This window comes from Myxocyprinus asiaticus, chromosome 18 (genome assembly GCF_019703515.2).
Source record: "Myxocyprinus asiaticus isolate MX2 ecotype Aquarium Trade chromosome 18, UBuf_Myxa_2, whole genome shotgun sequence".
In the NCBI taxonomy this organism is placed as follows: Eukaryota; Metazoa; Chordata; class Actinopteri; order Cypriniformes; family Catostomidae; genus Myxocyprinus; species Myxocyprinus asiaticus.
In genome coordinates, this window is record NC_059361.1 from 21,459,135 (window position 1) to 21,471,637 (window position 12,503).

Consider the following 12,503-nt stretch of genomic DNA (forward strand, 5'->3'; position numbering starts at 1 on the left):
TATACGTGCTAACTAAGAGTCCTGTTCTGGGGTAGGTGCTCCGCATGTGGCGGTTCCCTGTAAGGCTAACCCCATGCGATGTATATCTTCCGCTAATTCGTTTCCCTGTCGGCAAACTGCGTCTTCCTTGGGCAGATGCCCAGTCTCCATGTCTGTAGTAACTCCTCCCCCATTGGGCAGGATCTACCTTGAAGACTCTCCACATGGTTGGAAAGACCATGTGACCTATCCTTCCACTTAAATATCCTCCCTTCTCTTTGGGCGAGGTGTGGTCTCCGCTGTGTCTTCCCCTTGGGAGAGACACCCCCCGACTAGACCTGGTGGCCCAGTCGGATAATCCCCCTTCTTTTTTAGGGAGTGGAAAAAAGAGAAGGGGAAAGGAGGCCACGACTGAGTTAAGCCTGTCTCTATCTCGTGGGTAGTCGACTTGTCCCCAAAAAGGGCCATTCGACACTCATAACTATGTTGGGGGAGGTTACGTGTCGACCTGATGTGCTGGCTATGAGGCACACAGTTGTCTGCCCACCACACACCGCCAGTTCACGTAACACAGTTCAGCCAATTGTGGCGTTTCGTATAGGGACCCCTAGAGTCACTACATCGACACAACGTTGAGTGAGTGACAGATAGGGAACGTCATGGTTACTTGTGTAACCTCCGTTCCCTGATGGTGGGAATGAGACATTGTGTCCCTCCTGCCACAATGCTGAACTACCCACTGAAATGCCCGGACCTTATATCGGCTCCTCAGCATATAACCTGAATATGTGGTTGCATACCAGCATCTTTTATACCCGTATGTCCGGGGGAGTGGCATGCAAATACCACTCGCCAATTTTCATTGGCCTTTTATCAAAGACCAGAGGTGTCTCGGGCTCCCAAGAGTGACCCCTAATCAGGGAACGGAGGTTACACAAGTAACCATGACAATATTTATTATGACATTTTTTATGAAAAGGCACAATTTGTTCAAGACATGTGGTGTAACGCTGAGAAAATGGGGGCAGTGGTGACTCAGTGGTTAAGGCTCTGGGTTACTGATCAGAAGGTCAGGGGTTCAAGCCCCAGCACTGCCAAAATGCCACTGTTGGGCCCTTGAGCAAGGCCTTTGACCCTATCTGCTCCAGGGGTGCTGTATCATGTCTGACCCCAACTTAGCTGGGATATGTGAAAAAAAAGAACTTCACTGTATATGTATAACATGTGATAAATAAATATAATTACAATTAATTATTATTATTATTAAATGTGATATTTTTGACTCAAAAATTCATAATATTTATATATAGAACAAAATGACCTTGAATGGAAATTAATCATTAAGTTGTTTATAAAAGTATTACTTTTTAATTGGTGGTTACACCACACGACAATTTTTTGAAAGTTTTAAATATTTTTGTAGAAAATGCTATAAAGTTTACATTTCTGAGAACTTGACACAAGTGTTTTAAACTAGATTTTTAAAAGATTTCTAATTTTAACACACTGGACAACCTTATTTGTACTTATGTAATCCAAAAGTATTACCTCAAGTATTATTGCATCCATAGATGAATTACAGACCGGGCCAATGGGTCCAGTGCCCATTGTTTGAAAAGTTTAAAATAGTTTCAAATGCTTGAAGTTAGAAATTTTTTACAGGCTTAACAGTAAGAAAGTAAGAAGGAAAGAAAGAAGAGAGCATCTTAAAACACCAACAATCATGCTATTCTCCAAATCACTGAGATCACATTTTTCCCCATTCTGATGGTAGATGTGAACATTAACTTAACCTCCTGACCCGTATCTGCATGATTTTATGCACTGCTGCTACACGATTGGCTGATTAGATAATCGCATGGATGATTGTTGGTGCCAGACAGACTGGTTTGAGTATTTCTGTAACTGCTGATCTCCTGGGATTTTCACGCACAACAGTCTTTTGAATTTACTCAGAATGGTGCCAAAAACAAAAAACATCCAGTGAGCGGCAGTTCTGTGGACGGAAATGCCTTGTTGATGAGAGAGGTCAGCAGAGAATGGCTAGACTGGTTCGAACTGACAAAGTCTATTGTAACTCAGATAACCGCTCTGCACAATTGTGGTGAGAAGAATAGCATCTCAGAATGCTATTATGAAATGCAGGTTGGCGCTGTTTTGGCGGCACGAGGGGGACTTTCACAATATTAGGCAAGTGGTTTTAATGTTGTGGCTGATCGGTGTATCTCAGGACACTTATTTCATTAATATCTTTCAGGGAGTAGTACATTTTTTGCAAGCCTTTCCATGAAAATAATCACTTACAGCACCTTTAACTAGTATTCACTGTAATAATATGAATATTCTACTAGTATTATTAAAACGTACACACACAAAAATATTGACATTATCCGTTACCTCAACAACACACCCCTGCATTTTAAACAATAGAAAACTTAACAGCTGCTGTAAACTTTTTGCCATGGTAACCAAACCAGACATGTTGCAGTGTGCAGCAGCAGCAGTGTGTGTGTGTGGCTAGCTTCAGCCTCTTCTCTGGCAAGAGGAAGACCTCTCACAGCACTTAGCATGAGTCAGACCACAATTTCACACTCTTGTTCCTCAAAACTATATACTGAGAGTGCAGCTGCCATTCTGCTGTTCGAAAACTGTCGTGAGTCATGGAACCAGTAATCACCAGATGGAGCTCAAAGAGACAAATAAGCTTCCAGTATATTAAAAAATATATCCATTTGTAAGGAAAACAAAACCCTGCTGCAGTAATATGTACCATATTATATGCACAAACCTTTTTTTAAATGATGACACTTGCCAATTATTCATTCGAACCAAAGAGCATGTTCCGCAAAACATCAGCTGTTAAGTAATTAGAGAAGCTGTTAAACTCGTTATGTCAACCTGGAATGCAATAAGTAAAGGAAAACACAAGTCAGCTCATTTGTTTCATTTTAACCATCTTTAAATCATGTCTGATAATAATTAAGACTTTGGTTTTAAAGTGTCATGAAACCCCCCTAGTTCAGCACCAATCGTTCACACCTCAAACTGAAGAAAAAAAAAAGGCTCATGAAATGGGAGTGAAAAGATGTAAAAAGTGGGAGTGTAAAGGGGTGGGAAGGGGTGGACGGGAGGCGGTCAAGAGCTACAACTCCAAAACGCACTCACAACAGAGATGGCTGAATATCACATTATGAGTCGAGATGAAAACACATTTTTTGGGGCACTTTGCTGTATATCAATCATTGGACAAAAGTGAAATGAAGAAAAAGACAATACAGCAGTTTGCAAATCTGTAAAAATGATTTGGATGTTTTGTTCAAACTTTTGAGAATGAATTATGAACAGCTCTCATAGCAGACATTACCATCAAAACCAGAACTGCTTTGAAACTTTACATTAATTCATAGATATTTATTCTTACAAGGAGTGTTTCGGGTTTAATGAGCATCAAACTCTATTGACAGAATTTGTGGCATAATGTTGATTACCAAAGAAAATACTTTTGAATCATCCCTCTTTTTCGAAAGAAAACAATTTACTGCAGTAAGGCACATACATTTAAATTAAACAGGTCCAATACACAAAACTTTAAATACACATTGTTTTTCAAAAGTATAGCCACAATACTTAAGCCTATTACTTGTTAACATGAATGATAAAATCACTAACTAACCCGTTTGTGTAAAGTTATCCAGCATTTAAACTCCATTGTCATGACGATGTACCGTAGGTAAACCATTTAGGCCTAAATCCCAGAAACTTTCAGTGTAAAGGATACAAAAAAGAGAGCTTTGACTGAGTTTTCAATTTCCTCATTGGGCATTTTCCAAAAGGCATTTTTGCACCCTTGAAGTGCACTTCGGGAAGGGGATGCCACTCGAAGAGTCACTCCAAACAAAAGTAAGAACGTTTATTTTTTCACAAAGTGACCTGTCACAATAATTTAGTGAAGGGTACATTCAAACTGTAATGCCATGCTCTCTTTAGAGAGCCCACATCAAGAGCTTTGTCCTTTGTAGTGAGTAGGGCACAGGGATGATCACTTTCGATTGTTATTTGCCCACTGTCTTCTGTTTTGAATAAGCTGTCGCGTTATCCTGTCCATGATTAGATGCACAGAGAAGACTAGATGGATATACACGCCATCTATGCAAAACAGCCTCCCCTCATAAACAGCTGCTTTACGCTTGGAACTGCGCCCGGCCAAATATGCTCGCTTCCGTGCTGTTATGGACTGTGGTCCATTCTGACAAGTGATTTCAATCTCATCATGGTGTTTCGTATAAAAGCCCCTCTCATTTCTGTTCCGCGAGTGCTGTTGAAGTCTTGGTAATGTCTGCTATGAGAGTCTAACATTTATATTTCCTATTGACACACTAAAGCTGAAGATATAAATAACCATCTTAAGACAAATGCTTTTGTGACACATATTATGTGCCTAAGACTTTTGCACAGTACTGTACATTGATGCAGCATTTTGTGTGTTCACAAAATGCAGAGATTTTTGTGTTTGCTTGTTTAGCATCCCATTCAGCACACAACTGAATAAAACAGGCTGCATGATACTGATAAATGATTACTGCCAGATTAACATTTGCATACAGGTGTGAGGGACTTCAGAATTTCACAAAGAACACAAAGAACAAACATATTCCTCTCTCACTTGGTTTTGCTCGTGTGTCCCCTCGGTGTGCAAAAGATGCTAAGATCTATTGGGATTTTACTAAAGTTCATCACTAAAAAGGTTTGCTCGCAGACTTCGCACTAAACAGCACACACAGCCTCACGAAAGGACACGGAGTGGCTTTTTTTTTTCAAAGAGGAGAAAGCGCGCGCACTCGCATGCATGGTTGCCAGATTGCATAAATTAAGTGTGACATAAGGCGAAATATTTCCTATTTGTGCATTTATAAATCTATGCTTGGGGTGTTGCATCTATTATCTGGCAACCCTGAGCATATTACAAGCTTGTGGATGCGCGATAGGTCCCAAAGCCAGATAAATGAAAGATCTGATAAAAAACGTTCATGATAAATCGACGCGGGGAGTAGTTTACAATTGAGGGTGCTCTAAGGTTTGTTTGAGGGTGCTTAGCACCTTCAAGCAACCCCGTAGAACCGGGTCTGGTGGACGGAAGGCCAAAATGTGTTTTAAAAATTAAAACGTATTAGTGTGGAAGTTGGCCATGGCCTAATGCTAATGAACTGCACTTAATTGATGGGGCTGCTTGTTCACATTGTTTTTGTTTTTATAATAGTAATAAATTACAGAAACATGTAGTATATGTAACATGGACTCTGAAATGTAAAGTAAACCTTACGGCTTTTGTACATAAGCGGAGTTTAGAGGATATTGAATTGTAGCGTGGCATCCAGTGCCCAGGGGCCCTTGACTACCAGGGGCCCGGGGGGAACCTGGGCTGCAAGGTCTCACGGCCCATCAACTTTGAAAACAAATGTTTGTATATGCTTAAATATGTGGGCCCCACAGTTTATGAGGGCCCCCAGTCCTCTTATAGGACCCTTTTGCCTTCCTGTTTCTAATTACATAAAAGACATCTGGCCCCAGGACCCTTGCTAGTCATAATAAGCCCCTGACTGTAGACCTTGCTAAAATTTTCTCGGCGTGACATTCGATGAAAATGGCAAAACTGCATTCAGATTCTATTTATTTGTCATTCTGCCTGCTTTTTAAATGTGGAAGTCTTGTACTAAGTATTCAACGTGTGGTGCCTGCAGCGCCTCTACCGAGGCATGTGTCGTTTGACGTACAAGGAAACTGGTAGAAACGCTCTCACACACAAGTCATAATGACCGAGGCGGGGGATCAAGCCTGCGGACTCGAGAGATGGTGACGCTACGGCAGAGGTGAAGAAATACGATCAAACACTAACGCGACGGGTACTCGGACAGACTCCGAGTGAATAAAAGATGTTGTTTGGGATAAAAACCGGCGATATAGAACCTCTGTTTCCGCAACAGAAAGCACTGGAAGAGAGTTTAGTCGGTCCTCATTCATCGGCAGAGTTTCAACGAAAAGTGTGCAACCTGTCACACGGCTGAGTCAAAGAGTCTCACTGTAAACAATAGCAGTCATAGTTTTACAGACACTGAGGCGGGGGTTCATGTGAACATACCGCGGCTGCATTTATTCTCCGTTTATCATAGTATAGTTGATCGCTGCATTTCTAGGCTGTCGAAAGCGCACCAACTTGCTCAGGATGATGCAGGTGAAAAAACACAGGAGCTCCGAGGACTCTCAACGGGATGACATGAAGAAAAAGACTTCATGTTTTTCGAATATTAAGATATTTTTAGTGGCGGAATGTGCTCTGATGTTAGCACAGGGCACAGTGGGGGCATACTTGGTAAGTAAAGCGTTGTTATTCCTTTTAGTTTGGGTTCGTTTTGCACTTTTACAGGCTCTCGAAATAATGGCTGTTTGTTCTTGGATACCCTTGGTATAACAGGAGAAACTTTTTGGCTTTTAAGGTAGCCTATATATATCCTTTGGCATAAGGTAGCCTAATCCTTTCTTTGCCTGTAACCTTCCTGTGCAGTGCAACTTAGTGCATGCCATGAAACGTGACACTTATGGGAGATAATCATATAATGATCTTGATAACACTTTACAATAAGGTATTTGTTATCATTACTAAATGCATTAGGTATCATGAACTAACAATGAAAATATACATTTTTGTTCATGTTAGTTCATAATACATATACTACTTTTAATGTTAAAATCTAGCATATGTTGAAATTAGAATGAAATAGGTCAGTAAGTGTTGTAAATGTATTGCTCATTGTTAATTCATGCTACCTAATGTAGTTAATGTTAATGAATACAACCTTATTGTATAGTGTTACCATAATCCTGTTACCATCCTGCAAAGCTTTACCGCTGTGTAAATGTATCCTATCAAGCATGTCTTACCCTAAAATAAATAAATAAATAAATCATGGCACATAGCAGAGTGTTAATGTAGCTGCCTCAGCAGACATAAACAGAGATCATAACTCTTAGACTTTGGCGCTGAGAAATAAGTTGCTTGGCAAGGAGTGGGGCCAGTGTATTTATATCTAAATCCTCATAAATATAAACTTCAATTGATGTTATATTTTATTTTAGAGAGATATATTAGAGTTATAAGATTTCATGGCTCTTGTCAATAACAGATCTGTACAGGTAGAAGAATGCGATAAAGTCTTTATCTTGTCCTTTCTGTTTGGCAAATATACAAGTTAAAGCTTACAAATGGTAAGCACAAATGTCTACTGTTTTGTCATATCAGATAACAAAAAGAAAATTCTCACATTGCTTGCTGTAAATTAGTTAGGTACCACTCTATACAGCATCTATGTTAAAGAAGAGATTTGTCCAGCCATGTCCTCCATACCCATGGGATGACTCTGTCTGAAGTCAGTGAGAGCTCGGACCATATTTGGTAAGGAAACAATCATTCGGTTGGTGCCAGAAAGCCACAATACATCATGGGAAGAGTCTCAAAGGGGTACACTTGTTGTGGACTGGAATCGGTCCCAGCTTATGGAAATTCTGATGTTTGGGAACTAAAGCAACACAACTTCACTGTACATAAGTTCCAAAACTTTGTGGGCATGGGAGACGTGGAGATTGCCCAGATTTATTTTGACAGATTTATAGGCGTTGAGCTAAACTTATCTTCCTTGAGAATTTACACAGTAGTCAATTTTCCCTAGGAAAAAAAAAAAAAAAAAACAGCTATCAAAGTGCCTAGAAATATTTCCCAAAAAATTCTTATTGAAACACACATTTTTGCAAAACGGTAGAAGTTTGTTTACTTTTACTCTAGAGTGCTTGTTTAGCCTCTAGGTCACTGGGTTATTTTTACATGAAAATGAAGAACAATACTGCAGCTTGAGAGAGGTTTTTTAAATCCACCTATAGCTGTGTAAGGTTAAAAAATATAATTTATGAGCTGATCAGTTAGTAGCATTTCAAATATTCCATGTAATATCATGTGTTCATATTATCTCAGAAATGACTATACTTCCTGTCCATTTTGAGATGCTGCCTCCACCCTCTTCATTTACTGACTCAGTGGCTTTTTTGAGGCGTTATTCTCACTCCTGGGTATTGTGTCAGTTTACTAATTTTAGCCCCAGCACTGAGCTTGACTTTGGGCAGTCTGGACATCTCCCATGTGCTTAGAGACCTAATGTCTTTTTACATTTCCTGTAAACACTCTCACAAGTATGCACGTCTTACAGGTTTCAGTATAAATATATATAAAACTAGTGTTTAGCACAGTACCGCTGCTAGAAACAGGGCTAAATTGACTTGGAAGATGATCAAAAATACTGAACGAGCCAGCATTTTACTCCGTTTACTGCACCTCGCTTTACATGATGCAAATGTCCCATGGCAGAGGTGCCACGTGACATCCCCAAACAAATATATGTGATTACTCTAACCTCAACTCTTAAGCCTCCAATCTCTTATTCAGCATGTACTTTGTGCCTGCTCAGCTTGCTTGTACTTGATTCTAGACATAAACATTTGGATGGCTGTGACATGTATGACCACCACATTTGCACCTTTAAGAGGTGCTAATGTGTTGCTATAGGATAAAAACAAATAAGTAATGTTAGGCAGAGTTTAAATGCAGCACTCTGTTTAATAGTGTTGTTAAACAAAATGATGCATTGTAAATCATATGTAGTGTTTCCATATTATTTACATGGTGCAAATTAGAGGTTGTCTACGGGGGACTAAATGAAACAGGAGACGCCCTGGAAAGCTCATTTGTGCATTCTTGGGGGGTGGGGGGGTGGTCTCATTTAAAACCATGCCATTAATTAAATACAACATTTAACTCAGTTATTTTTTAATGCTGTAGTAATGCATATATTCAGTTTGACATCAAGATGCGTCATTCTGTTCTGTGTGATTTTCTAAAACCTGATCAGAATCGGACCCTCTCTCACTCGCAGTACTGATTTGATGATGATCATGCTGTCATGCATGGGGATTATAGGGCAAGGGGTGTAAGTCAGGATGGAGTCAGTGGAGATTTGCCATCGGTGGACACTGTTGCCATTCTGAATGTGTCTTGGCATTAAGCTGGCAATCTCTAGTCTGTGCTCTTTTGCTGTGGCAGTCCTTGAGCAGGCACTGATGTATGCAGAGAGGCCCAGCTATTCAATCAACAGGTTTCAGCAGCTTGGCACAGACTTTGAGGCAGAAAGTGGAGGCAGATGGGGGATGTGGCCTGTCTTGTCCTGCCCTTTCGTCATGCTTCCAGAACTAGTAGGCTGGCACATATCTTTGGGCCTGGCAGCTGAGCAGAACCAGTGCTAACACATGCATATGCATACGCACACACACATACGCACATTCATTCAGGAGGAGCAACTTGCTTGACCAGAATTTGAAACTACTTGATTTTCCTTTTCAGTAATAATTTGTTACCTGTCTGTCATTTTATGGTTAAATAGTTGAGGCACTTGAATAGTTTCATTTAAGCAGTAAATTTAGGGCAACATAAATGTGTCTGTTAGGCATCAAAGTATGATTTGTCTGGTTGCTGTGAAATAGGTTTCCTGAACTCAGGTATGCATCAGCATTCACTTGAAATGGGGACCTGGGTGCAGTTCATGTGCAGTTCAATTAATAGTAAAGCTTTAATATTTATCCATCTATTTATATGCCATTTTATAGGGCATTTAGGCTAAATCTGTCCAATGGCACATTGGAAAAGCTGTTGGTAGGTTATGGTCTCATAGCATTTCTTAGATGTAAGTTTTCATATTTTATTAATGCACTTGATTATTAGCACAGACCATGCAGAGCAACACCTCCTTTAATCTTTTTGATAGAAAGACATTCAATATGTAAAGCATGATTAAGAAAATTAACTGAACAACTTTGATATGCAAATCATGCCATCAGTATGTGCACACACCCTCTGTTCTTTGCAATTTATCTAAGTGGTATACCAGTCATATAAGAGGGAGTTAGACGTGTTTTGCATGTTTTACATTACTAACTGGAACACAAGGCATCTTCAAGTCAGGTTTCATGTGGACTGCAAACAGCCATCCATTCTGCAAAAAACAGACTCACTTTTATTATGTACAAAATGGCACAAAGTTACACTTGTGGTGTTCCTGGTCAAAAATGCTTATAATGCCTATACAAATAGCTTTGAAATCTCTCATTATGCTATATTGTCACCAAATATTGGATTGAATCTTTTTGCCAACTTGTTTCTTTCAGTTAGCACAGGTTTTGTATTTCTTTTTGGAACTTATTGATCGTAGGCCTCATTGACCTGAGCTTATGCACCTCTGTTTTTGAGTGAAAAAAGCATTATTTGTGGGCAATTTTGAAAATATATTTTTTTTCATCCCCTTTTCTCCCAATTTGGAATGCCCAATTCCCACTACTTATTAGGTCCTCGTTACTCACCTCAATCCGGGTGGCGGAGGACAGGTTTCAGTTGCCTCCGCATCTGAGACAGTCAATCTGTGCATCTTATCACGTGGCTCAATGTGCATGACACCGCGGAGACTCTGCATGTGGAGGCTCATGCTACTCTCCGCGATCCACACACAACTTAACACATGCCCCATTGAGAGCGAGAACCACTAATCGCGACCACGAGGAGGTTACCCCATGTGACCCTCCCTAGCAACCGGGCCAATTTGGTTGCTTAGGAGGCCTGGCTGGAGTCACTCAGCACGCCCTGGATTCGAACTCGCGACTCCAGGGCTGGTAGTCAGCGCCAATACTCACTGAACAACCCAGGCCCCCTAATTTTGGCAATATTATATAAAATATGAAAACATTCTGTACTATTTATCACACTACAGTGCTTTACTGTTTAACCAGGAAGTTTTGTTTTTAAATGCTTTTATTTTGTACAAAAAGTCACACTTGACATCAAGAATGACCGGCCACTGAAAATTAATGGGGGAGATCAAAAATAAGAGAAAAATTGAGTGTTCATGAGCATGTTCATCATGTTCATGTTCACATATGTGCATGTGTGCTTGCAAACATAAAGGCCTTGGACCTGTTCACACGCACATACACACACACATGCACACTAACACACACACACACACACATGCGCACGCACACACATGCTCACATACATGCACAAATTCTTTTGAGTATTAAATGCTTTCTTTTTTACAGAGATGAAATTTATCCTACCCTGAACTGCATCCAACATCCATTCATCCATCCAACATTACCACACACACACACACACACACACACACACACACACACAAACACACAAACGCACACACACCAGAACTGTCTTTGCCCCACAGTGACCCCTCTCCAATAGAATCTTCCTTTGATAATCTTTCTTTCATCAAGCATTGTGTGTTTCAAATGCAGAGCACACATTTGCAAATCACATGCAAAAAGCTATTGTCAGGCATGTGCTGATGGACATAAAACCACCAGGTGTTCGTTGATTTGGTTTGTTGTTGATTAGAAAATATAACAGAAATATGAACAGTGTTGGTATTTTTGTTCCATGAAATGTTCTTTATATGACAGTGTTAATATGTAAATAGGCTTAGGCCAGTTTTCTTTGTCATAATGACCAGATTTGACAGGGAACACCACAAGTGTTACTTTGTGCCCCTTTTCAGAAAATAAAAACATTTCAAAATAAAAGTCCTGTTTTTTGTTATCTTCCCCATTCATTTTCAATGGCCAGTCATCTTTGACCGGGAACACCACAAATCTATTGATTCTATTGGAGAGGGGTCACTGTGAGGCAAATTTCTCTTATTTTTGATCTCCCCCATTCATTTTCACACCACAAATGTGACTTTGTGCCATTTTGTACAAAATACAAATTGATTGATTACAGCAGCGGCCAATTGCATGCTTGGCAATCGCAGTCCTACCGAGGCAGATCACTTTATTGGGTTTGGAAGCGGCACTCGTGAATCTTCTCATTTTAAAAACAAACTGAAGGGGCATGTTGTTTGTTCACTTCGGCATTGGCATGTGTGTCTACCTTGTTCATCAAGGAGAAAAAGCGGTGGAAAAGCTATTAATGTGTAGAAGTGACTGATGTTTATACACATTAAGGGGCATTCACATGACTCGCGTTAGCACTGCCGAACACACTGAAGTCGATGGAGTGACGTGTCAGCGCAACCCCGCCTCCAACTTTACACCAAATAATTTTTCACACAGGTTTTTGCCTTACAAATGATGTCTGTGAGAGTTCAAAGCAACAAGAAATATTTAAAAGCTGTCAAAATTTATGAAGATATTGAATGTGTCATAATTTAATATTACCTTATCGATTCCAAGTATCTAGAGATCCCAGTTATTGAACTACAGTAATAACATTCACCAAAAAAAAAAAAAGCACAAAAAAAAACAAAAAAAAAAAAAAACACTAAGACCTTAACGTAAACAAGGCCTCTTATTATGTTCTGTAATTAAAGCAATTGCCATTTTTTTTTCTCTTCTATTTTTTTTTTCCGATGTTTATTGTGTGCATC

At 39.8% G+C, this 12,503-nt stretch overlaps 1 protein-coding gene across 1 annotated transcript in view; it reads left to right on the forward strand.

Annotated features, from left to right (window-relative positions):
- Positions 1-5,770: 5,770 nt before the first annotated feature.
- slco3a1a (solute carrier organic anion transporter family member 3A1a) overlaps positions 5,771-12,503 on the forward strand; it is a 59,745-nt gene continuing 53,012 nt past the window's right edge. The window contains exon 1 of the mRNA XM_051724433.1: positions 5,771-6,346. Coding sequence (XP_051580393.1) covers positions 6,200-6,346 — 147 coding nt within the window. The 5' untranslated portion in view covers positions 5,771-6,199. The remainder of the gene's footprint in view (positions 6,347-12,503) is intronic.